Source organism: Gymnoscopelus microlampas, assembly GCF_963454915.1.
Source record: "Gymnoscopelus microlampas genome assembly, chromosome: 5".
Lineage (NCBI taxonomy): Eukaryota > Metazoa > Chordata > Actinopteri > Myctophiformes > Myctophidae > Gymnoscopelus > Gymnoscopelus microlampas.
The window spans coordinates 13404973-13427487 of NC_139942.1; the positions used below are offsets into that span (position 1 = coordinate 13404973).

At 41.8% G+C, this 22515-nt stretch overlaps 3 protein-coding genes across 3 annotated transcripts; all 3 read left to right on the forward strand.

Annotated features, from left to right (window-relative positions):
* Positions 1-675: 675 nt before the first annotated feature.
* LOC311044922 (extracellular calcium-sensing receptor-like) lies at positions 676-7210 on the forward strand (the record flags this gene model as incomplete). Its single annotated transcript, XM_084056732.1, has 9 exons — positions 676-800; positions 927-1221; positions 1720-1806; positions 2945-3214; positions 4513-4719; positions 4803-5078; positions 5442-5669; positions 5766-5889; positions 6294-7210. The coding sequence occupies exons 1-9, from the start codon at positions 691-693 to the stop codon at positions 7208-7210; spliced, it is 2514 nt and encodes an 837-aa protein (XP_083912858.1). The 5' UTR covers positions 676-690.
* A 2655-nt stretch (positions 7211-9865) lies between these two features.
* On the forward strand, positions 9866-11999 carry LOC311046228 (tripartite motif-containing protein 16-like). The gene has a single exon (XM_084058430.1). The coding sequence runs from the start codon at positions 9944-9946 to the stop codon at positions 11936-11938; it is 1995 nt and encodes a 664-aa protein (XP_083914556.1). The 5' UTR covers positions 9866-9943; the 3' UTR covers positions 11939-11999.
* A 4869-nt stretch (positions 12000-16868) lies between these two features.
* On the forward strand, positions 16869-18374 carry LOC311044923 (tripartite motif-containing protein 16-like; the record flags this gene model as incomplete). Its single annotated transcript, XM_084056733.1, has 3 exons — positions 16869-16940; positions 17247-18082; positions 18164-18374. The coding sequence occupies 3 exons, from the start codon at positions 16869-16871 to the stop codon at positions 18372-18374; spliced, it is 1119 nt and encodes a 372-aa protein (XP_083912859.1).
* Positions 18375-22515: the final 4141 nt, after the last annotated feature.

Below are 22515 nucleotides of genomic sequence, written 5' to 3' on the forward strand. Positions count from 1 at the left end.
TGTAGTCCATCCATTCAGGCTAACGACGTTAGCGGTGATGCTGGATTGGACATAGATGAGGGGACCAATGGGCCTGCCTGTGACCTCAGTCCTCCCCACATTACAAGGCCCTGCCAAGTACCTTACATGACCTCAATAATTCGTCCAATAGCACCAACTAGTGGGCAAAGGAGTGAATTCAAGGTGTGTTAGCATGCACAAACAGATCAAAACAATGTTTTGTATATATATTATATTGAGGACCTACCGTGGGTGAATAGTCAACGTAGCCCTGGTGAGATGGTGTGATTGACACGTTATAGGACACACAAAACATTTTTTCTTTATATGAAAGGATTGCTAATGTAATTGAAGCCCTGTTTCTACTTCTGCCTCTGCCCTGATGGGTGCTGTGAAAGGTTACGTAAGTCCATAAGGTGCAGGGGATGGCACAGCACTGATGGGTGGTGTGAAAGATTGTAATGCCCTGTACAGTACAGGGGATGGCATAGTGTGTATAAAATGTAAGGACTGGACAATGGATTTAGAGAAGGGCGGGTTAGACAGAGGAGGAGAGTCATGACGACTTCTCTAGACACACACCTGCTTTCACGCCTGTACTTGACCTTGATATTGTTCTCTTCCTTCTCTGCTTTGTCTTCCTCACCTTCCTCTTCTTGTGAGTTACAGGAACAGTTTGATCTCAACAGAATGAACAAGGCTGGGGACATTGTTCTAGGTGGCTTGTTTCACGTCCACCTCCGTTCTGTCTACCCCGAGTTGTCTTTCACCTCCAAGCAACAGCAGCCCACTTGCTATAGGTGAGTATCACAAATGCATTATCAAGCAAGACAAAGTTGTGATGGATAGTACCATAGGACTGGTTGATGTAGTGTATTTCTACCAAGAGGAACATTCAAGGTTACAGTGGAATTTTGTTTTGTCAGATTTCACAATACTGGCTTCAGGTCTGCCCAGACCATGGCTTTTGCCATCAATGAGATCAACAGAAACACCGGCCTACTGCCCAATGTGACTCTGGGGTATGTTCTCTATGATAACTGTCTCACACTTGGAGTTACTTTCCGTGGAACATTTTCATTGGTAACTGGGAAAGAGGAGCGGTTTCAATTGGTTGAGAGATGTGTCGGTTCTCCTCCAGTGCTCGGAATTGTGGGTGCTGTGACCTCAACAAGTTCTATTGCTATTGCTAGAATATTAGGTTTGTACAGAGTGCCCCAGGTAAGTTTCCTACCTGAACCCCCTTTGACCATGGCTTATTTTATGCGTGTAGATTTTGCTTATTTACAAATCTAATATGATAAATCATGCATTTTGTCTTTGTTTACAGCTCGAAAGACATAGAACTGTATTCGGCATAGTCTGGTTGTTAATTCCCTGTGTCAGTTATGTAAGTGTTGGCTTTCTGCTGCACTATAGTACATCACCCTGCTTTAGTGAGTCCATTCAAATGCTTTCAGGAAAGAGAGACAGGGGGCTGATTATACCACATGGTTGAATGTTATGTATTGTTGGTGCACATGTTTATATGTCAGAAACTGAACAATGTGGGCTATTTGCATTGTATTTTTTTATTTGTATTTTCGTATTTTAGTTTTTGTGTTGTGAATTGAATTAGGTTCTCATATGTTCATATGCTAATATTATCTCTTTGCATCTCTTTTACATTTGTTAAATATGTAAGTATATTATAGAACAGATGTTTTGTACCTTTTATAGGTCAGTTACTTTTCCTCCTGTGCCTGTCTGAGTGACCGTAAGCAGTTCCCATCCTTCTTCAGAACAATCCCAAGTGACGCCTTCCAGGTGAATTTCTATAGATTATATCTGTTGGTAGATATAGTGCAGTGGCTCTCAAACTTTTTCAACTTTTTCAATATTAATCTGGGGTCCCCCAGATTAATATTGTATTTGGCCGCAGACCCCCATCTGAAAATATTTTGTGCCAGGGATCCCCATACAAGATTTGTTCTGTTGAAATGTTTCCAAAATATTTAAAATTTCTTTCCATTAAAAAAAAAAAGAAATAGCGGATCTACAAGCTCACAACGTTGTGTGCTTATAATCAGTTTCCTTTGCTTAATGTTTTGTGTAAAACCAATTGAATAGCCATGTTGTTGAAATGTGCTGTACAAATTAATGTGCCTAGCCTTGTAGATCAGGCCGATATGTATACAGGGTTAAAATGGTTAAACAGATGTTGTTGCTGGTGTTCCACACACTTGACAAATACCTCCCTCTAGTGAGTGTAATAAGATATTATCACCTCTGATAACGCATGTTAGTATTACTGCTGATACTGAAGGTCTTTATTGACACAGCATCAACAGAGAATGATTAGACCTTTTCTACTGTGATGTCTGTGTAGGAGATTCACTGATTCACTATGTGAATAATCTAGCCTAAGCAGTGGTGTAAAGTATCTAAGTGCATTTACTCAAGTACTTCACTTAAGTACAATTTTGAGATATTTTTACTTTACTGGGGTATTTCCAATTTTCAATACTTTTACTTCTACTCCATTACATCTCAGAGGCACATATTGTACTTTTATGTCACTACAATTATTTGAAAACTTAAGTTACTAGTTACTTTGCAGATAAAGTATTAGGTTATAAAACATACATTAACCACTTTAGCCCTATATTATACCTAGGCTATTTGAAAATAGCCGATCTACAAGCTCACAACGCGCCGCATCACAACGCATTGTGAGCTTGTAGATCTGCTATTTTCAAACATATTAGTACTTTTACTTTTGGTACTTTAAGTACATTTTGATTCCAATACTTTTGCACTTTTACTCAAGTAAAGTCTTAATTACGGACTTTTACTTGTAACAGAGGACTTCAACATTGCAGTATTGATACTTTTACTCAAGTAAAATATTTGAGTACTTTTTCCACCACTGATAAGCACTTATCCCTCCATTATATCCATTCAGGTGCGAGCCATGCTCCAGATTATGAGGCGGTTCGGGTGGACCTGGGTAGGAATGCTGTTCATCGACAACGACTACGGACACAACGCTGCCAGATCCTTACAGGCTGAGCTGGTCCAGTCCGGTTTGGCCTGTTTGGCGTACGTGGAGGTCGTGCCCATGGACAGTGACCCGGTGAAACTTCAGAGGATTGTCTCTGTGATGAGGAAATCCACAGCTCGTGTGGTCATCGTGCTTGTATCTCGGAGCCGCATGGCTAAACTAATGGAGGAGGTTTGGTTTATGGATTATGACGCATTCATAATTATAAGGAATATGACATTAGCTATATTCAAGTGAACACTGCTTTCACAATGAAAAATAGGTTTGATTTTGAAAGCCTTTTTTTTCAGGCAATGCAATTCAATCACTCTCTCTAGGTTCATCGATTTTTACGCTCAGCCACATGTTTTCTTAATTTGCTTTCGATCTCGGTACTTCTTTGCACAATAGGCTCTATTCACAGCAGCCAAGCCATATTATGAAGACATTCACAGGTGTTACCAATGATACTAATGAAGGCTCTGTTCCATTCTGGTCAAACAGAGTCAGGGTGCTGATATTGTGCATGTTGGCCCACTGTTGGGGTCCAGGGACCCTCATGGGCTTCCAAATGGCCCCTTACAGGTGTGTAACTCTTGAGAGTGTACAAATGGAACCAAATGGACCCGTAAGGGTCCATTTGGTTCCATTTGTACACTCTCAGAGTCATGGGGGTCGTGGAAACCACTGTGCTGGAACAGAGCCTTCATTAGTATCATTGGTAACACCTGGGAAGGAAGTGATAATATGGCTGCGCATAGAGCCTATAAGCAAACAGATAATCACGTGCCATTCACACATCTCACTGCTATAATCAATTCCCATGAAGTCTGTTTGTTGGTTTTATAATTATTGAACCAATGAAAAGTATTAACAAGAGCTCATGACTGAATAATAACTTCATTGGATCCATTGGAACCGGGGAAGGAATTTCATGGAGTCCATCAAGGCCTCTGTGGACTCTCAGTTGGACTTCATGCCCTTCAAAAAATGACACAGTATACCTTAAGGCCACAGTGATCTAGCCGTTTTCTCCTTTGCTTTTTTCCCTGTCAATACAGCTTTTATACACAAGTGTCTTTTGTTGAGATTCTGATTATTTAAATCCACCTTATATCGCCATCTTCAAATGAGTCTGACTGATTAATCTATAGGGTTAAGTGTGTATGACCTTTTGACTCAGGAGTTTGTACAAATACTGGTAATTTGGAAAGTTCATTTGTGTAATGAACAGCTTTTTCATTTGTTTATTTCAATGATAGTTATACTATGAATTAAAAATATATATATGTGGACCTAAAATATGTTTTTCATTTGATGGTCTTTGATGCCTTTAAAAAAATGCACAACACCAAAGGCCAAGTGGCCTTGCCCCTAGAATGTTGAAATTCCAGGCCTGATTGGAATACAGGTTTTTTTTTTTCCATTTCTTGAACGGTTTCTGTTCAACAGCAACACTATTTACACTAATATGTTGTTCAATACAATAGGTGGTAAAGCAGAATGTGACAGGTATGCAGTGGATGGCCAGTGAAGCCTGGGCAACATATACTAAACTCCAGACTCCTTACTTCATGCCGTACCTGAGAGGCACCCTGGGCGTTGCGGTCCGTCGTGGAGAGATACCAGGTCTCAAGGACTTCTTGTTAAATATACACCCTGACAATGACCCTGCCAACAGCCATGAAAAGAGCATAGTAAGTATTTTGTTTCATTTAGTATTTAACTGATGTCTGTTTTCAAATGTTTATCTATGTTTGTGTCTATTGTGTTTCTTCAGGTTAGGAAGTTTTGGGAGCACACATTTCAGTGTAAATTTGCACCCATTCCGACCGACTGGGTGGATGCTGGTGGAAGAGTGTGTACTGGACAAGAGGACCTTGGAACAGCAGAAACTACGATGTCGGATGTGTCTGACCTCAGGGGAGAGTACAATGTGTACAAGGCTGTGTATGCTCTGGCCCATGCCCTCCATGACATGTTGCAATGTGTACCAGGAAGAGGGCCTTTCATTGGGCACAGCTGTGCCAGTTTGCAAACAATACAGCCATGGCAGGTGGTATTAATTCACAGTTTACCTGTTAATGTGTCTGGTTTGACTCAAATTTAGAATAATAGCGACTATGTAATTATGACCTCAGTAAAACGTGCGACAAATTGACACAATATAATGAAAAATGCATTATTAATGATCTTATAATGATGTATAGTAATTGCCTGGCAGTAAATGTTTATTAGTGCTTGGATTGGATGAACTTGGATACTTTATTAAAATAAAACATGTTTGTTAAAAGGGTTTAGCTCTATATTGTGATCAATCATTGCTGTATAGAGCAACGTCTCCCAACCTTTACAGTTGTTTTTTTTCCTTCTTTTTAATAAGTCTCGTTCTTCATAATTTTCTCATCACCATTTCTAGCTTATCTATTACCTGGAAAAGGTCAACTACACCACATCATTTGGTGATGATGTATCATTTGATGAGAATGGTGATCCTTTACCAATCTATGATGTCATGAACTGGGAGTGGCTCCCTGATGGAAGCACGATGGTTCACAACGTGGGTTTGATCAAGAAGTCAGCCTCTGGAGAAGAAGAAATCAATCTGGATGAAGACAGAATCTTCTGGAGCTTTGAATCCACAAAGGTCACTTTGACTTTCTAAAATAACTAATGATGTTATTAGTGATGTGAAAGTCATTTAGTTTAGACTGAAATTGATCATTGTTTCTTTCCTCTGTAGCCTCCTCGGTCAGTGTGCAGTGAGAGCTGTTCCCCTGGAACCCGTGTGGCCAGAAGGAAGGGGGAACCTGTCTGCTGCTTTGACTGCATTGCTTGTTCTGAGGGGGAGATCAGCAATCAGACAGGTTAATTGATTGAGTTTATTGATTAATTGATTGAGTTTCTTTGATGATAGCACAGAAAAGAGCACATTGGAACTTCACAACATACATGTGTAGCAAATGTCGGGAAGTGCGATTCAAAGTTGGGGAAAGTGAAAGTGCAGTGCCCATGTGCAAGTTTAGATCGATTGGTCAACTCACTGAGGAGATAAATGGATGAGAACAGACAGACAGACAGACAGACAGACAGACAGACAGACAGACAGACAGACAGACAGACAGACAGACTAAAGGAGGGAAGGTTTCTACATTTATAGTTGAGTAGGACAGTAGGATATAGTACGAGAGTAGGATAGCAATGTACCGGTTGGTTATCTTTAGGATGATACTTTACTTGTCTGTCCCTTTAACCTTGCCGTCTTTGTTAGACTCTACAGAGTGCACCAGTTGTCCAGAGGATTTCTGGTCCAGTCTCCAGCGTGACCACTGTGTCCCTAAGAGCCTGGAGTTCCTCTCCTACCATGAGCCCCTGGGTATCTCCTTGACAACAATCTCATTGCTAGGCACACTTATCTGTGCCATTTTCCTGGGAATCTTCTTTTATCACAGAGACACACCCATGGTACGCGCCAACAACTCAGAACTCAGCTTCCAAATTTTGTTGTCACTCAAACTATGTTTCTTGTGTTCACTTCTGTTCATTGGCCGTCCCAGGCTCTGGACTTGTCAGCTGAGGCATGCAGCATTTGGGATCAGCTTTGTGCTGTGTGTCTCGTGTATCCTGGTAAAGACTATGGTGGTGTTGGCCGTGTTCAAGGCCTCCAAGCCTGGGGGTGCAGACATTATGAAGTTATTTGGTGCTATGCAGCAGAGAGGAACAGTTCTGACTCTTACTTCTATCCAGGCGATAATCTGCATAGCCTGGCTTGTGTCTGCCTCACCAACTCCTTATAAAAATACACGATACCACAGTGATAAGATAGTCTATGAGTGTGCGGTGGGATCAACAGTTGGTTTTGCAGTGTTACTAGGTTATATTGGTTTACTGGCTCTCCTGAGCTTCCTCCTAGCATTCATGGCAAGGAATCTTCCAGATAACTTCAATGAAGCTAAGTTCATCACTTTCAGCATGTTGATCTTCTGTGCTGTGTGGATAGCCTTCATCCCAGCATATATCAGCTCTCCAGGCAAATATGCAGATGTAGTGGAGGTATTTGCTATTTTAGCGTCTAGTTTTGGTCTATTGATCGCACTGTTTGGCCCAAAGTGTTATATAATCATTTTGAAACCCGAGAGAAACACTAAGAAGTCCATCATGGGTCGAGGTGCTACCAAGACACAGTAGCAGAAATTCAATGATAACACATTTTCTCTGTATTTTATAAATAATATATGGATATATTTGATTGCTGATAACCTTGTTGGTAATTGATTATGTTTTCTATCAAATGAATTAAACTAAAAGCAGTAATCTGGTCCGAGATGCAAATATCTATCATCTATTATAAAGAAAAGTTGTTGAAAAGTTGACTTCCCTCCTTCAACGTTTGGTGATTTTGAACCTATAGATAAGAAAGATTAGCTCTTCTTTGTGGGTGAAAGTATACAGGTATATTAGCGACAAATTGGCAAACGTACTCTACACTTAAGTTATCATTTTTCTAACTGCTTTATTTTGTAAGGCTTCTGGTTTCAACGAGTCAGGAGCTCACTTTCATTTCATTTCCTGAAAATGTTTCCTGATAAAAGTGTGATGTCAAACAAATGACTGTGATGTGTTTCATTCAATCATTTGATTTGGGTAAGAAATATAATTAAACAAGGAAGCAGCACTGTAATATGGGGATAACTACAAACCATGCAACTAATGCATTTTCTTTTTAATACAACAATAATTGTTTTTATTCAGCATTTTTGGGAGCAGATTGCTGGTGCTACGTAATTACAATTTAATGATGAATATTAAACGTGATAAAGCAATGAAGACACAGCTCCAGGCCACACTATAAGTACATTTACATTTATTTACCAGAAGTAGTAGTAGTAGTAGTAGTAGTAGTAGGAAAGGAGGTTACACTTACACAGAACTAATCCGTGTTGTTTGCATGGCCACTAAACAGTAAAATTGGAGCTGCTTGTGATGTTCAAGAAATGACGTGTGCAACTAAGCAGTCAGTCACTCATTCAGTCAGGCAGTATGCAGCTAGCATTCTGTATTATATAAGCAGCAGCCTCGTTAATAAAGCCTATTGAACGCACATCCTTGTAGTATGCCTGGTGTATGCTGACAAAATACAAACATTACACTGCTGGTGTAACAATGCTTTGCTCAGTGCCAATTGTGAAAAGGAAGGCTTTATTAATTTGCATTTATTTACCAGTCTCAGGAATCAATTTAGGAACCTGATTAATGGTTGCTTGTGTGATTCAATGCTCCTCTCCCAGTCCGCACCTCTAACTAACCATGATAGTTTAATTGAAAACACCTGTCCTTGGTTTGATATTGTCCTTCTAATATGTGAGGGGCCGTGTTTTTTCAATTACATTTTTTTATTATTTAAAAAAAAATATATATTATTTCATATTCAGTGTGATTGGACACAGAATTATAAAATAAATACATTGAAAAACACGGCCCCTCACACATTAGAAGACCAATATCAGTCACTAGAACAAAGGACGGGTGTTTTCAATATAATAAGTTGCAATGGTTTGTATTTAAGGAGGCGTGTCTGATAAAAATGAATATCAATGTGAAATGCCTAACTTTAAATACTTAAAAACTGACTGGGCTGCTCACAAAAGCCAGAGTAGACGTTTAATGAGCCTGAACATGTTAGAACGTGAAATATCCCTTTAAGCCCTCAAGTCAGTGAGAGAGAGAGAGAGAGAGAGAGAGAGAGAGAGAGAGAGAGAGAGAGAGAGAGGAGGGAGAGAGAGGGAGAGGGAGGGAGGGAGGGAGGGAGGGAGAGAGAGACAGACAGACAGACAGACAGACAGACAGACAGACAGACAGACAGACAGACAGACAGAGAAAGAGAAAGAGACACTGGGAGAATGAAAGTTAAGAGAAAGTTAGAGAGGTTCATTTTGTTTCTTGTGTGAACTAGACACTAACTCCTTAAACACACTCCTCCTATCCCCGCGCACACACACACGCACACGCGCACGCGCACGCGCGCGCGCACACACACACACACACACACACACACACACACACACACACACAGCGAACCTCCCATGTCACGTGATCTGATCTCTGCGGGTTGAGGAAATGAAGCCACACTGCACTCTGTTTGTCAAACAGTCGGCTGAAATAACAAAAACTTGGAGCTTGCACAAAAATGAATTTCACACACTGTTTTACACCTGTAAACCTGTGATGTGACAGTAAAGTTGATTCTGATTCTGATATAGCAATGATTACAATCAGAATATAGAGCTTTAACCTTTTAACAAAAAACCTTGTTGAAACCAAAAATATCAGTTACCCTACCTTTCATTTGTTTATATGTATCTACCAGTCTCGGGATTCAAATTAGAAACATGCAGTAACCTGGTTGCAGTACATGCAGTAACCTGGTTGCTTCTGTGTGATTCAATTCTCCTCTCCCAGTCTGCACCTGCAGGTTGTATGTACCTCAAAAACACCAAAGACAAAACACTTTAGCATATTTCCTTATTATTACCATTTTTATATACAGTGTCCTCTTTTGACAACCATGAGGTATAGCCTAATTCCCTCAGGCAAAGAGAAAGTGAGAGGCAGGCAGGCAGGCAGGTGGACAGACGGACAGACGGACAGAGGGACAGGGACAGACGGACAGATGCTCAGACAGACAGAGAGACAGAAGTAAGGGAGGTTCATTGTGTTTCTTGTATTTAAATGTTCATCACGGTTAATTCAACACGAGAGGAAAACTACTGACTACAGGCACGCAGGCGCACGCGCGCACACACAGGCACACACACAGGCGCACAGGCACACACAATAAGGAGGAGCCGCCCATGTCATGAGATTTCTGAGGAAGTGAAACCGAATTGCACTCAGTCTGTTTCTCAGTCAGTCTGCAGTAAAATGGCGCAGCAGCAAGCAGTTCAACTGGACCAGGAGCAGTTCTGTTGTTCTATGTGTCTGGATCTACTGAAGGATCCAGTGAGTGTTCCCTGTGGACACAACTACTGCAGTAGGTGTATTGAGGGATACTGGAATCAGGATGATCAAATAGGGAGATTCAGCTGTCCACAGTGCAGACAGACATTCATCCCAAGACCTGTTTTGAAGAAAAACACCATGTTGGCTGAGGTGGTGGAGAGCCTGAAAAAGACAGAACTCCAACCTCTTCCTCCTGATCAGTGCTATGCTGGACCTGGAGATGTGGCCTGTGATTCCTGCACTGGTAGAAAACTGAAAGCTGTCAAGACTTGTTTTCAGTGTCTGGTATCTTACTGTGACACTCACCTCCAGCCTCACTATCAGTCTCCTGCCTTTAAGAATCACAAGCTGGTCAAAGCCTCCACCAAGCTTCAGGAGAACATCTGCTCTCGCCACAACGAGGTGAAGAAGCTTTTCTGTCGTACTGATCACCAGTGTATCTGTTATCTGTGCTGCATGGAAGAACACAAAGGTCATGATATGATCTCAGCCGCAGCAGAAAGGACTGAGAGACAGAAAGAGCTTGATACGAGTCAACAGAAAGTCCAGCTGAGAATCCAGGAGAGAGAGGAAGACGTGTTGGTGCTTCACCAGGAGGTCAAGTCCATCAATCACTCTGCTGATAGAGCAGTGGAGGACAGTGACACCGTCTTTACTGATCTCATTACTTCCATTGGGAGAAGTCGATCTGAGGTGAGGGAGCAGATCAGAGACCAGCAGAAACATGAAGTGAATCGAGCTGAAGAACAGAGGAAGCGTGTGGAGCAGGAGGTTACTGAACTGAGGAGAAGCCATGCTGAGCTGGAGCATATTTCACATACAGAGGATGACATCCATTTTCTACACAGTTACACCTCCCTCTCAAGGATCAGTGAATCTACACACCCAGTCAGCAGCATTGTCCGTCCTTTGAGATACTTTGAAGATGTGACTGTGGCTGTGTCAAAGATCAGGGACAAACTAGAGGACATTCTTAAAGATGAAGGGCCAAACGTGTCAGAGACAGTGAATAGAGTGGATGTTTTACTGTCAACACCACCAGAACCCAAGGCCAGAGCTGAATTCCTACAAACAAACAAAGTAGACATTTTTAAAATAAAAAATATAAAGAGGGTAATTATAGTGTTCCTTTTATTTTTTATTATGTTGACACATCCTATAAGGAGCGTTGTCCAAACCCAGGGGACACACAGGGAGCAGTTAGGGGTTCAGTGTCTTCCTCAGGGACACGTCAGCGCGAATCCCGGTTGGCTTGGGTTCTGGTGGTCAACACCACCAGAACCAAAGATCAGAGCTGAGTTCTTACAATATTCATGTCCAATCACACTGGATCCAAACACAATACATCAACACCTGAGTCTGTCCAAAGAGAACAGAAAAGTAAAAAAGGAGCACGTACAACAACCATATCCTCATCACCCAGAGAGATTCACTGACAGGCACCAGGTTCTGAGTAGAGAGGGTCTGACTGGACGCTGTTACTGGGAGGTAGAGTGGAGTGGACACATTGTTGATATAGCAGTCTCATATAAGGATATCAGCAGAACAGGATCCTTTAATGAAAGTAGATTTGGATACAATGATAAATCTTGGTCTTTACGCCGTTGGACAGGAGGTTATATTTTCAGACACAGAGGCAACGAAACAAAAATCCCAGGTCATGTGTCCTCCAGAGTAGGAGTGTACCTGGATCACAGTGCAGGTACTCTGTCCTTCTACAATGTTTCTGACACCATGACTCTCCTGCACAGCGTCCAGACCACATTCACCCAGCCCCTCTACGCTGGATTTGGATTTGGGTTCTATGATTTTAGCACTGTTGAGTTGTGTGACATCAAGTCAGACTTCGGGTTCGTCTGTCATGACTATAGAATAATAACTGTATTGTTTTTTGTTTTCGTCTTGCTTTTTATCTAAACTGTTCTGTTGATATAAATAAAACAACCAAAGGATTTATTTGGCATTAGAAACCAGTAATGTTGTTCCTAAAAAATAGTAAATAAAAAAAGTTTAAAAAAAAAAATAAAAAAAAAAAAAAAAATTAAAAAAATTAAAAAAAAAAAAAAAATAAAAAAAAGAAAAAAAAAAAAAAAAAAAAAAAAAAGAAAAAGAAAAAAAAAAAAAGAAAAAAATAAAAATAAATACCATTTTGTGTCTTGTTATGAAGTAATCATTATTTTGTGGGTTTTCTATTCATGTGAAATAACACGAAATGTTATTATGAAATTGATTATTTTTTCATGTTTAAAAATGATTTGATGAATTTCAAATTCATTTACATGTTACCCTTGGAATTATATGATTGCAGTATATTCATTTTCATGTAATAAATAAACTAACAAAACTAAATAACACTACTATTTGAATATATGTTACTGTTTTATGTTATTATTGTTTTATGATTTAACTTTAAGCTGCTGCCTTTTGTTGTTGTCTGTGTAAAGTCTGTGTAAAGTGGACTAGGACACCGTAGAGTAAAATGAAGCATTGCATGGGACCAGTGATGTCCGAGATTAGCGGTGCACAGACACACACATGGGCCTCATTCACTAACCTGGATGTAAATGTTGTCTATAACCTGGTCAAAATGGTTGTGTATATTGCATACGTCAATTCTGGCGTGCGATTCATGAAAGGGGGTGCAGAGCCGGGATTTGTGCGGATCACAGGTGTATCTCATTTTTCTTTCAAAGTCACAAGCGCACTCCCGTGTGGGAGTAAATGAAGTAATAGGTAGATGAAAAAACAGAGCCCCCTCATGTATTAGAAGGTCAATATCAGTCACAAGAACAAAGGACGGGTGTTTTCAATTAATATATAATAAGTTGCAATGGGTTTGTATATTAAGGAGGCGTGTCTGATTGAAATGTCTAAATACTGAATCAAGAAGCTTAAAAACTGTCTGGGCTGCTTACAAAAGCCAGAGTAGACGTTGAAATGAGCCTGAACAAGTAAGAAAGTGAAATATCTCTTTAAGCCCTCAAGTCAGGGCGGACATTGGAACTCGGCCAGGGAGAGAGGGTGAGAGAGGGAGTGAGAGGGGGAGAGAGTGAGAGAGAGAGAGAGAGAGAGAGAGAGAGAGAAGAGAGAGAGAGAGAGAGAGAGAGAGAGAGAGAGAGAGAGAGAGAGAGAGAGAGGGAGAGAGAGAGAGAGAGAGACAGACAGAGAAAGACAGGGAGAATGAAAGTTAGAGAAAGAGGTTCTGTCTTTAAAAGTTCATCACGGTCAATTCAACACGAGAGGATAACTGGCTCAGATTTCAACAGGGTGAATGTTTATACCACAGTGATAGACACTTCCTCCTTAAACACGTGCTGCACACTCCTCTTATCCAACCCCCCCACACGCACGCACGCACACACACACACGCACGCACGCACGCACGCACGCACGCACGCACGCACGCGCACGCACGCACGCACGCACGCACACACACACACACACACGCACACACGCAGGCACGCACACACGCACACACACACACACACACACACACACACACACACACACACACACACACACACAGGGCAAACATCCCATGTCACGTGATCTGAACTCTGAGGATATGAAGCCACACTGCAAAACGGTGGAACTTTACACCTGTAAACCTGTGATGTGACAATAAAGTTGATTCTGATTCTGATATAGCAATGATTACTTTATTCTGATTCTCATATAGCAATGATTGCTATCTAGTTACTATATTACTATAGAATGTAGTGCTTTAACTTTTTAACAAAAAAACACACACAAAACACTCAAAACGTGTCGCACTGCGACACGTTTTGAGCTTGTAGATCTGCTGAAAAGTTACATTTTTATGTTATTTCACATGCATTTAGTTATACTTATGTTAACTTATATACAAATACATTGGACATAAAAAAGACAATAGAATTGTAATACTAGTCATTACGCTACTAATATACACTGAAGTAATTAAAGCGGGTCATGTTTGCATGTTTGGAATCGTAACAGCTGAAATCAATAATATATCAGTATTCCGATATTAACCTGCGGGTTAATTAAGTGACGGTGGGGGCCGCCAGTTGCCCATGTATGTGGTAGATACTGCAGTGGCTTGCTTGGATTAAGGCCTCTGGACCCCCAAATGGCCTTGGCCTTGGACTGTCCAACATCTTCCCATCTGTCCTCTTTCATGTGTCTAAATTTTCTCCCGAGTCTCTCTCTCTCTCTCTCTGTATCTCTCCTTGTCTGTCTCTCGCATGGCGTCCAACTGTCTGTCTCTACCACACCCACAGCTATCCTGTCTGTCTCTCCTACACTGTCTCCCTCTCCGCTGTCCAACTGCTTGTCTCTCCTCACACAGCGGCCTATATGGGCTCAGACGCCTTAAATCATCAACTCCTTGTATCGAGGGACAATTCGGATCACTGGTTGTGAACTGGCCAGTTTGGAGGATCTGTATAACCACAGCCTCTGTCTCAGGAAATCCCTGATGCTGCGTTCACACTGGCTGCAACAAAATATGCAAAACTACAGAGCGACGCAGCTTGTCTGTCGCAGAGTCGCTGTTGAAGTGTTTGATCAACACGCTCGCTGACGTCATAGGGCTGGGATCCGGAACCTGAGGAATCGGGAAGAACCGGATCCAACATTGAGGAACTGGATTCAGTTCCATCACATTTGGAACCGTTTCAGGAACTGGTTTTATCACACTGTCAGAGCTAGTTTTGTGGACTTCACGTCTGCAATACAATTATAATACCGGTTCTCAAACTTAAACAATTCATGGACCACCATGAGAGTGTACAAATGGAGTGTACAAATGGAACCAAATGGACCCGTAAGGGTCTGTAACTCTGAGAGTGTCCATTTGTACACTCTCAGAGTTACAGTCCAGTTAGGGTCCATTTGGAACCCCCTATACAGTAGGAATAGGAAACTCTGCAAGTATCCTACCAGACTCATCAAATTATTGGCTTAGGAATGCGATCAAAACAAAAAAAGTATCCATGAATTAAAGGCTTCATGGGGTGTGCAATTGATAGGAAATAGGTATGTTTTGGGGTGAACTACTCCTTTAAGAGGGAATCGTTAAGGAACCCGAATCGTTAAGCCCTACTCATCAAGCGTGCGTCCGAAGGGCGAGAAAGATATAAAGGACAATAAAGAGCCTGGCGTTAAAAAGAACATGGAACTAATAGCGAACGGAAACAATTACCCCTCCCCCCGCCCCCATCACAAGTGTGGAGAGAGAAGGTGGGAGGAAATGGTTAAACAACACTTGGTCGTTTTGTAGATGCAGTTGATCCAGTTCAACTTGTCTTGTAGCTTGGGAGATTTTGTAGCCGATACAAACGTTGGGCGTCGCTGGATTCCTTTGAAAATGAATGGCAGCCTAAGGCTTTTGAACTGCCTGTGTGAACACATCAGGAGGGTCATCAAAGACCCCATCCCAATAACAGCCTGTTCACCCTAGGACTCCCTCTTTCTTTGGGGTTTAACCTCAGTAAAACTATGCCTAAACCTAACCTAACCTAACCTAACCTAACCCTAACACTAACCCTAACACTAACCCTAAATTTAACCTCACTAAAACTATGCCTCACCCTAACCTTAACCTCACAGGAACTGTGGCTAAACCTAACCTCAAAACCACGCCCATCTGGTCGAAACACCGGGAGAAGAGAGAGTCCGTGTGCACCCTATAGACCCCTTAACAGACGACGTCACACTGATAAGAACCAGAATGCGTGCAACCAGTATGCGTGCAATGAAACCCATTCTATCAGGTATCGCTAGGACGCGCCTCACTAGCCAACACAGAAGAGGGGGTTGGGGTGTGCTGAAACCAGCGCACCCCGAAACAACAGGTTGGGAATTGATTGCGTGAAACAATCACCTGTGCGTCCAGTCTCAATGTTGGTAAACAAATAATTGGTCTATTGCCACCATCAGGGGAGACATGCAGGATCCTCAAAGCAGGCACAAGCAGACAGAGAAATAGCTTATTCCTCGCAGGTTATGACTGCTAAATAATTAACCTGCAGTATCTATTGGTTTTATTACCTTTTGTACTATGCTGCTCTCGGTGTTATCTTGATTTTTTTATTCAACTTTTATCAGTGTTTTTTTTTTTCTTACTATGTATTTAGATGCTTTTTGTGTTATGGCAGTGGTTCCTCAACACTGGGTCGGGCCCGGTGGTTCCTCAACACTGGGTCAAATATCTGCAAAAAATAAACATTATAAAATGAAATAAAATAAAATGTGTCAGAATAACTAATCTAAAGAATTTAAGAAAAAGAAAACCCATAAATGCAAAAAACAGAATGCAAAAAATGTTTCCTCTGCAATGATGTCAACACATTCCTCCTGGTATAGCTGTTAGGCGTGTGTGTGTGTGTGTGTGTGTGTGTGTGTGTGTGTGTGTGTGTGTGTGTGTGTGTGTGTGTGTGTGTGTGTGTGTGTGTGTGTGTGTGTGTGTGTGTGTGTGAGAGAGATAGAGAGAGAGAGAGAGAGAGAGAGAGAGAGAGAGAGAGAGAGAGAGAGAGAGAGAGAGAGAGAGATGGGGGAGGGAGAGAGAGAGAGATAGAGTTATATCTGTTGTCTTTAAACTTTGATCAGGGTTTTAATGGTGGTTTACTTATTGATTTATCATGAGAGGAAAACTACCGACTCATATCAACAGAGGAGTGAATATTTCTACCAATGAGTGACTCACAGTGAAATAGACACACTGCCCCTTTAAGCACACTCCTCCTATCCACACCCACACAACCAGGAAGAACCACCCATGTCATGTGACCTCTGAGGAATGAGTAAAGGAAGTCACACTTAAAGACAACTCGGTCGGTGTGTCACAGTCATACTAAGCTGAAAAATGGCACAGCACGTTCTGTTGGAGGAGGGAAAGTTCTTCTGTTCTATCTGCCGGGATCTACTGAGTTTTCCGGTGAGTGTTCCCTGTGGACACAGCTACTGCATTAAGTGTATTGAGGAAAAATGGGAGGGTCAAAAAAAGAGAGTCAAATGTCCACAGTGCAAAGCGTCGTTCATGCCTAGACCGGAACTGAAGAAAAACAACCTGTTGGCTGAGGTGGTGGCTATACTTAAGAAGACAGAGCTTGATGCTGTTCTTCCTGATCACTTCTATGCCGGACCTGGAGATGTGGCCTGTGATTGCTGCACTAAGAGAAAACTGAAAGCTGTGGAAACTTGTCTTCAGTGTCTGGTCTCATACTGTGACACTCACCTCCAGCCTCACCATCAATCTCCTGCCTTCAAGGATCACAAGCTGGTCAAAGTCTCCAGGAAGCTTCAGGGCGACATCCGCGTGCAGCAGAAAATCCAGGACACGGAGGAAGAACTGTCGGTGTTTCAGCGGGAGGTGGAGATCATCAATGCCTCTGCCGATAAAGCAGCGACGAGCAGTGACAACATCTTTGCTGAGCTCATCTCTTCCGTTGAGAGAAGACGATCTGAGGTGAGGGAGCAGATCAGAGACCAGCAGAGACATGAAGTGAGTCGTGCTGATGAACAGAGGAAGCGTGTGGAGCAGGCGGTCATTGAACTGAGGAAGAGACAAGCTGAGCTGGAGCAGATCTCACACGCAGAGGATCCCGTCCATGTTCTACCCAGTTCCACCGCCCTCCCAAGGATCAGTGAAGAGACACACCCAGTCATCAGCGACATCCATCCTCTGAGACACTTTGAAGATGTGACTGTGGCCGTGTCAAAGATGAGGGGCAAACTAGAGGACGCTCTTAAAGAGGAAGGGACGAACGTCTCGAATGCAGTGAACAGAGTGGATGTTTTACTGTCGACACCAGAACCCAAGACCAGAGCTGAGTTCTTGAAATATGCTCTAAATGTCACAATGGATCCAAACACAGCACATCAATACCTGTCTCTGTCTGCAGGGAACCTAAAAGTATTCATGACTAACATAATACAACACCATCCTGAACACCCAGAGAGATTCGCCGATTGCTGGCAGGTCCTGGGCACAGAGCCTCTGACTGGACGCCATTACTGGGAGGCAGAGTGGGGCGGAGACTACGTGGACATAGCAGTCTCGTACCCAGACACCCCCAGGTCAGGAAAGACGGAGCGTAGATTTGGATTGAACAAAAAAACCTGGTGTGTGCAGTGTTGGGGTGAAGCTTGTTTTTTCAGACACGGCGACACCGGTGTTGAAATCCCCATCCCTGTGAGGTCCAGAGTAGGAATGTACCTGGATTACCCTGCAGGCATTCTGGCCTGGTACAGCGTCTCTGACACCATGACTCTCCTCTACAGAGTCAAGACCATATTCACACGGCCCCTCTTCCCCGGATTTTGGGTTTGTGACGGAGCCACCATGGAGATGTGTCATGACCTCAAGTAAATCCAGTGGGAAGTAACTAAGTACATGTACTCAAGTACAGTACTTAAGTAAAATGTTGAGGTTTTTTTTTTTTTTACTTTACTTGAGTATTTCCAAATGTTTTATACTTTTAGTACATCTCGGCAAATCATTTACTTTTCACTTGGAAAAAGAAAGACATTTTGAAATGTCTGCAAAAAAAAAAAGTTAATTTCTGTACTTTTATTTGTACATTTTGATGCCAATGCTTTTGTTTTTTTACTCAAGGAAAAGTTTCAATACAGGAATTTTACTTAACAGAGTGTTTCTACAGGTGCTACTTTTATTAAAGTAACAAGCCTTAGTTCTTCTTCCATCACTGAGTGAATCAGATTTTGGTTCGTCCCTCATGACTCCACAATCATTTCTTCCTCGTCTAGCTGTTTATTTCTCTCAAGGTCAACATTCTCATAATTCATAAACTGTTCTGTTGATGTAAATGAAACTACCAAATGATTTAGTTGACCTCTGAAATCAGTAGTATTGTTGCTATAAGCTTGGAAAAGAAAGAAAACAAACACGTTGAATTGTGTTTATTTTATCATTTAGATTAGATTTTATAATTATTTTATTCTGTTTTGCTATTTTGTTCTGTTCCTGTATTCATGATTGATTAGATGGAGGAATTATGGCATTCTGGGTTGATTTATTATTTTTGGTACCTTTTTGCCTAGCCTGGAAACCAGACAAATTGTCTTGTTATGAATCAATCATTCTGTGGGTTTGATATTCCATGTGAAATAACATTCTATGATAATTGATTAAAATAATAATTAAGCCTTGCGGCCCATAGGGCAGGACTCAGGAGGCTATCTCCTGTTCCTGTAGCGTGAGGCAGCTTGATGTACAAGCGCACCCCCTGGACATGACCCTAGTATGTCATAGGTACTAACCCCAATCCAATCCCTTGATGATGAGTGCCAAGCAGGGAGGCAACCCCTATCTCCCAATCTCAGGGCGGACACTCTAACCTCAAGGCCACTGAACTGGTTTGACATTGATTTACTTTCGTTTAAATGAAACAATTGTATAAAATGTAATGTGATAAATAGTGACCAACATGATAAATGCCATTATTTGAATAAATGTTTGGATATGAATACATGTGTATTTTGTTTTTATTTCATGAGTGTGCTTTAAGCTGCTGCTATCTTGTGTTCTTTAATCTTTATTGCTGTCACTGTAAAGTGGACTGGGACTCCTGCCTTCGTGTATCAACCTCAGATGTCCAGCTTAATGTCATGCAGCCGCGCCCTCGCCTCAGGTTCCACATCAAAGATGCCGGCCTCTGAAGGTGGTCTGTACAGGGGACAAGTGGTGATTAGGAGTTGTGAAGGTGGTCTGTACAGGGGACAGGTGGTGATTATGAGGACTGGGACATTGTAGTGTAAAATAGAGTGTAAGTGAATATGATGTGATTTGTGATGGAGGGTTGATGATGGTCTTAAGTAGTAGTTGTTTAAGCCTCTGTCAGGAGGGGGGGGGGGGCAAGATTTTGTCATGGGGGGGCACCTGTGTTAAATTGGCATTTATTTCCAAAATGTTAAAGTAAAATATTTGGAAAATGTTTTAAAGTATAGGCCAATTATGTGTTTACCAACATTGAGACTGGACGCACAGGTGATTGTTTCATGCAATCAATTTCCAACATATTGTTTTGGGGTGCACTGGTTTCAGTAGATTCAACCTCCTCTTGTGTGTTGGCTAGTGAGGCGTGTCCTACAGTATAGCGAGACATGACAGAATGGGTTTCATTTGGTGCCGGCCTGCGTGCGCATATCTGGTTCTTATCAGTGTGACGTTGTCTGTTAAGGGGTCTAAAGTATACATGATTAGAACATGATGAATCATTCGACAATTAAGATATTTTCTACAATTGCTACAAATTGCGACAGAACTTGTATATCCAGTAATCCAGTCATGTTTGGACATAAACAAGAAGTTGAAGGATAACATTAAGTCTGATAATGGTGTACCCTGCATGTTCACATCATGTATATTGTACATGACTTGAAACTATTTTTCAAATATTGTATTTTTTAACATTTTGGACAAAATAGCCAATTTTACATCAAGGTGCCCAGATGTCCCTAGTGCCCAGTCTGCCCACCTATCCTGTATCCTTTGTAAATAGTAGGCTCACAGATCAACAAATTGTCAAGAGACAACACTATTAATCTACTGTCACCAGTATGGCTAATACCGTGCAAATCCATCATCCTATAATATGAACACTGAAAAGAAAACGGTACTCCATCTGCCAATCAAACAATTAAACAAGCAGACAGTTGCTAAGTAAGCAAAACAAACAATGTAACTAATAATAATATTAATTCCAACATTCAATGTAAGTGTCACATCTTGCTTACATGTTCCTTCACACACATGTCAGGGTGATAGATAGACAGTCCTTATTATTGTAGTTTGATTTAGATTTTCTGAGGGAACAAAAACTATGCTCGTTAACTTCTGCAGGGCAAAGCAGAGATCATAGGGAGAGAACTCCATCCATGGTGGTCACTTTATTAACGCCTTGTTATAAGTACCTAGGCTTTCGTTTCACACACCCTCTATTTACAATGCCCAATTATAATATTATGTATCATAATTTGTTTATTTTTGTATTAATCCATAGATAGGAACTAGGCTGGTCAATCAGGGGGGGGGGGCAAGTGCCCCCTTGCACCCCTATAAAATGGCCACTGCCTGCTGCTATGAGGACCTATATTGATGTGTTACCTTGCACCTCGTGTGTACTGTACATAGTGTACCCCATGCTGGTTTATGCTATGTATGTACTGTAGATCATTGGTTCTTTAAGTGGGGTCAGGGGACCCCCAGGGGTCCTTGAGGGGGTTCCATGGGGTCCCCAGCAAAATGTGTTAATACAGCATTGCAATCATTTTAACCACTTTATCCGTTTATACGTTGGCTATTCATGAATAGCATCTCTCACGTTTTGTTTTTCTTCACCACAATGTTAACAATGTCATTTAGATGTTAATTAAACAGATGCTAGGTTCATTGTTTACAAATAGTTTCAATGTAGACCTACAGACTGTTATTCCAATAGTAAATTGTTGATTCTAGGTTCTTGGTTTACCTTCATGTGATCCTAGTTTCTGGAGGCTCTAGCCTACACTGTCTCTCTGAAACATTTGTATGTGATTACCTTGCTTATTGTAAGTCTCTCCGGATAAGAGTGTCTGCCGTAACTGATAATGGTGAGCCCTCCACAGCAGGCTGTGAACCTCTTCTCTCCTCTGTTCTCTAGAGCCATACGAGTCCCCAGTGGCTCATCCCTGTGGGAGCAGAGACGACATGGAGAGATGGACACTGAGATAATGATAATGAGACTGTGTGTGAGAGAGAGAGAGAGAGAGAGAGAGAGAGAGAGAGAGAGAGAGAGAGAGAGAGAGAGAGAGAGAGAGAGAGAGAGAGAGAGAGAGAGAGAGAGGGGGGGGGGGGTATTTAATTAATTGAATCTTTAGACTCCTTCTAGACATCTCTTTTTCCCCTTTGTTTTGTTCCAGTTCTCTTTCTTATTGGTGTGTGTGTGTGTGTGTGTGTGTGTGTGTGTGTGTGTGTGTGTGTGTGTGTGTGTGTGTGTGTGTGTGTGTGTGTGTGTGTGTGTGTGTGTGTGTGTGTGTGTGTATGTGTGGTGTGGTGTGTGTGTGTGTGTGTGTGTGTGTGTGTGTGTGTGTGTGTGTGTGTGTGTGTGTGTGTGTGTGTGTGTGTGTGTGTGTGTGTGTGTGTGTGTATGTGCGTGTGTGTGTGTGTGTGTCCACTTAGGAGACCATTTGTAGGATTTGTGTAAGCCCACCATTTTCACCTCTAGTGGCTCCATTTGGGATTGCGGATCCACCTGGGGAGAAATGCAAACAATTGTTGATGGGAATCATGCTGGGAAGTGCAATATATCTTCCCACTGAGACGTCTAAAAAACTTTCACTGCTAGACCAATTAGGCTATAACCCGGTTTTAGACGGAGATCTAATAGCCGACTATGGCTCACTGCGTTGGTGCCATATATTTAGGAGTAGGCCTAAGACCTCTCTCACATGTCTACATAAACGTTCAGATTTAAAATATAAAGTGCTACCCATGCCACGGATGTAACAAG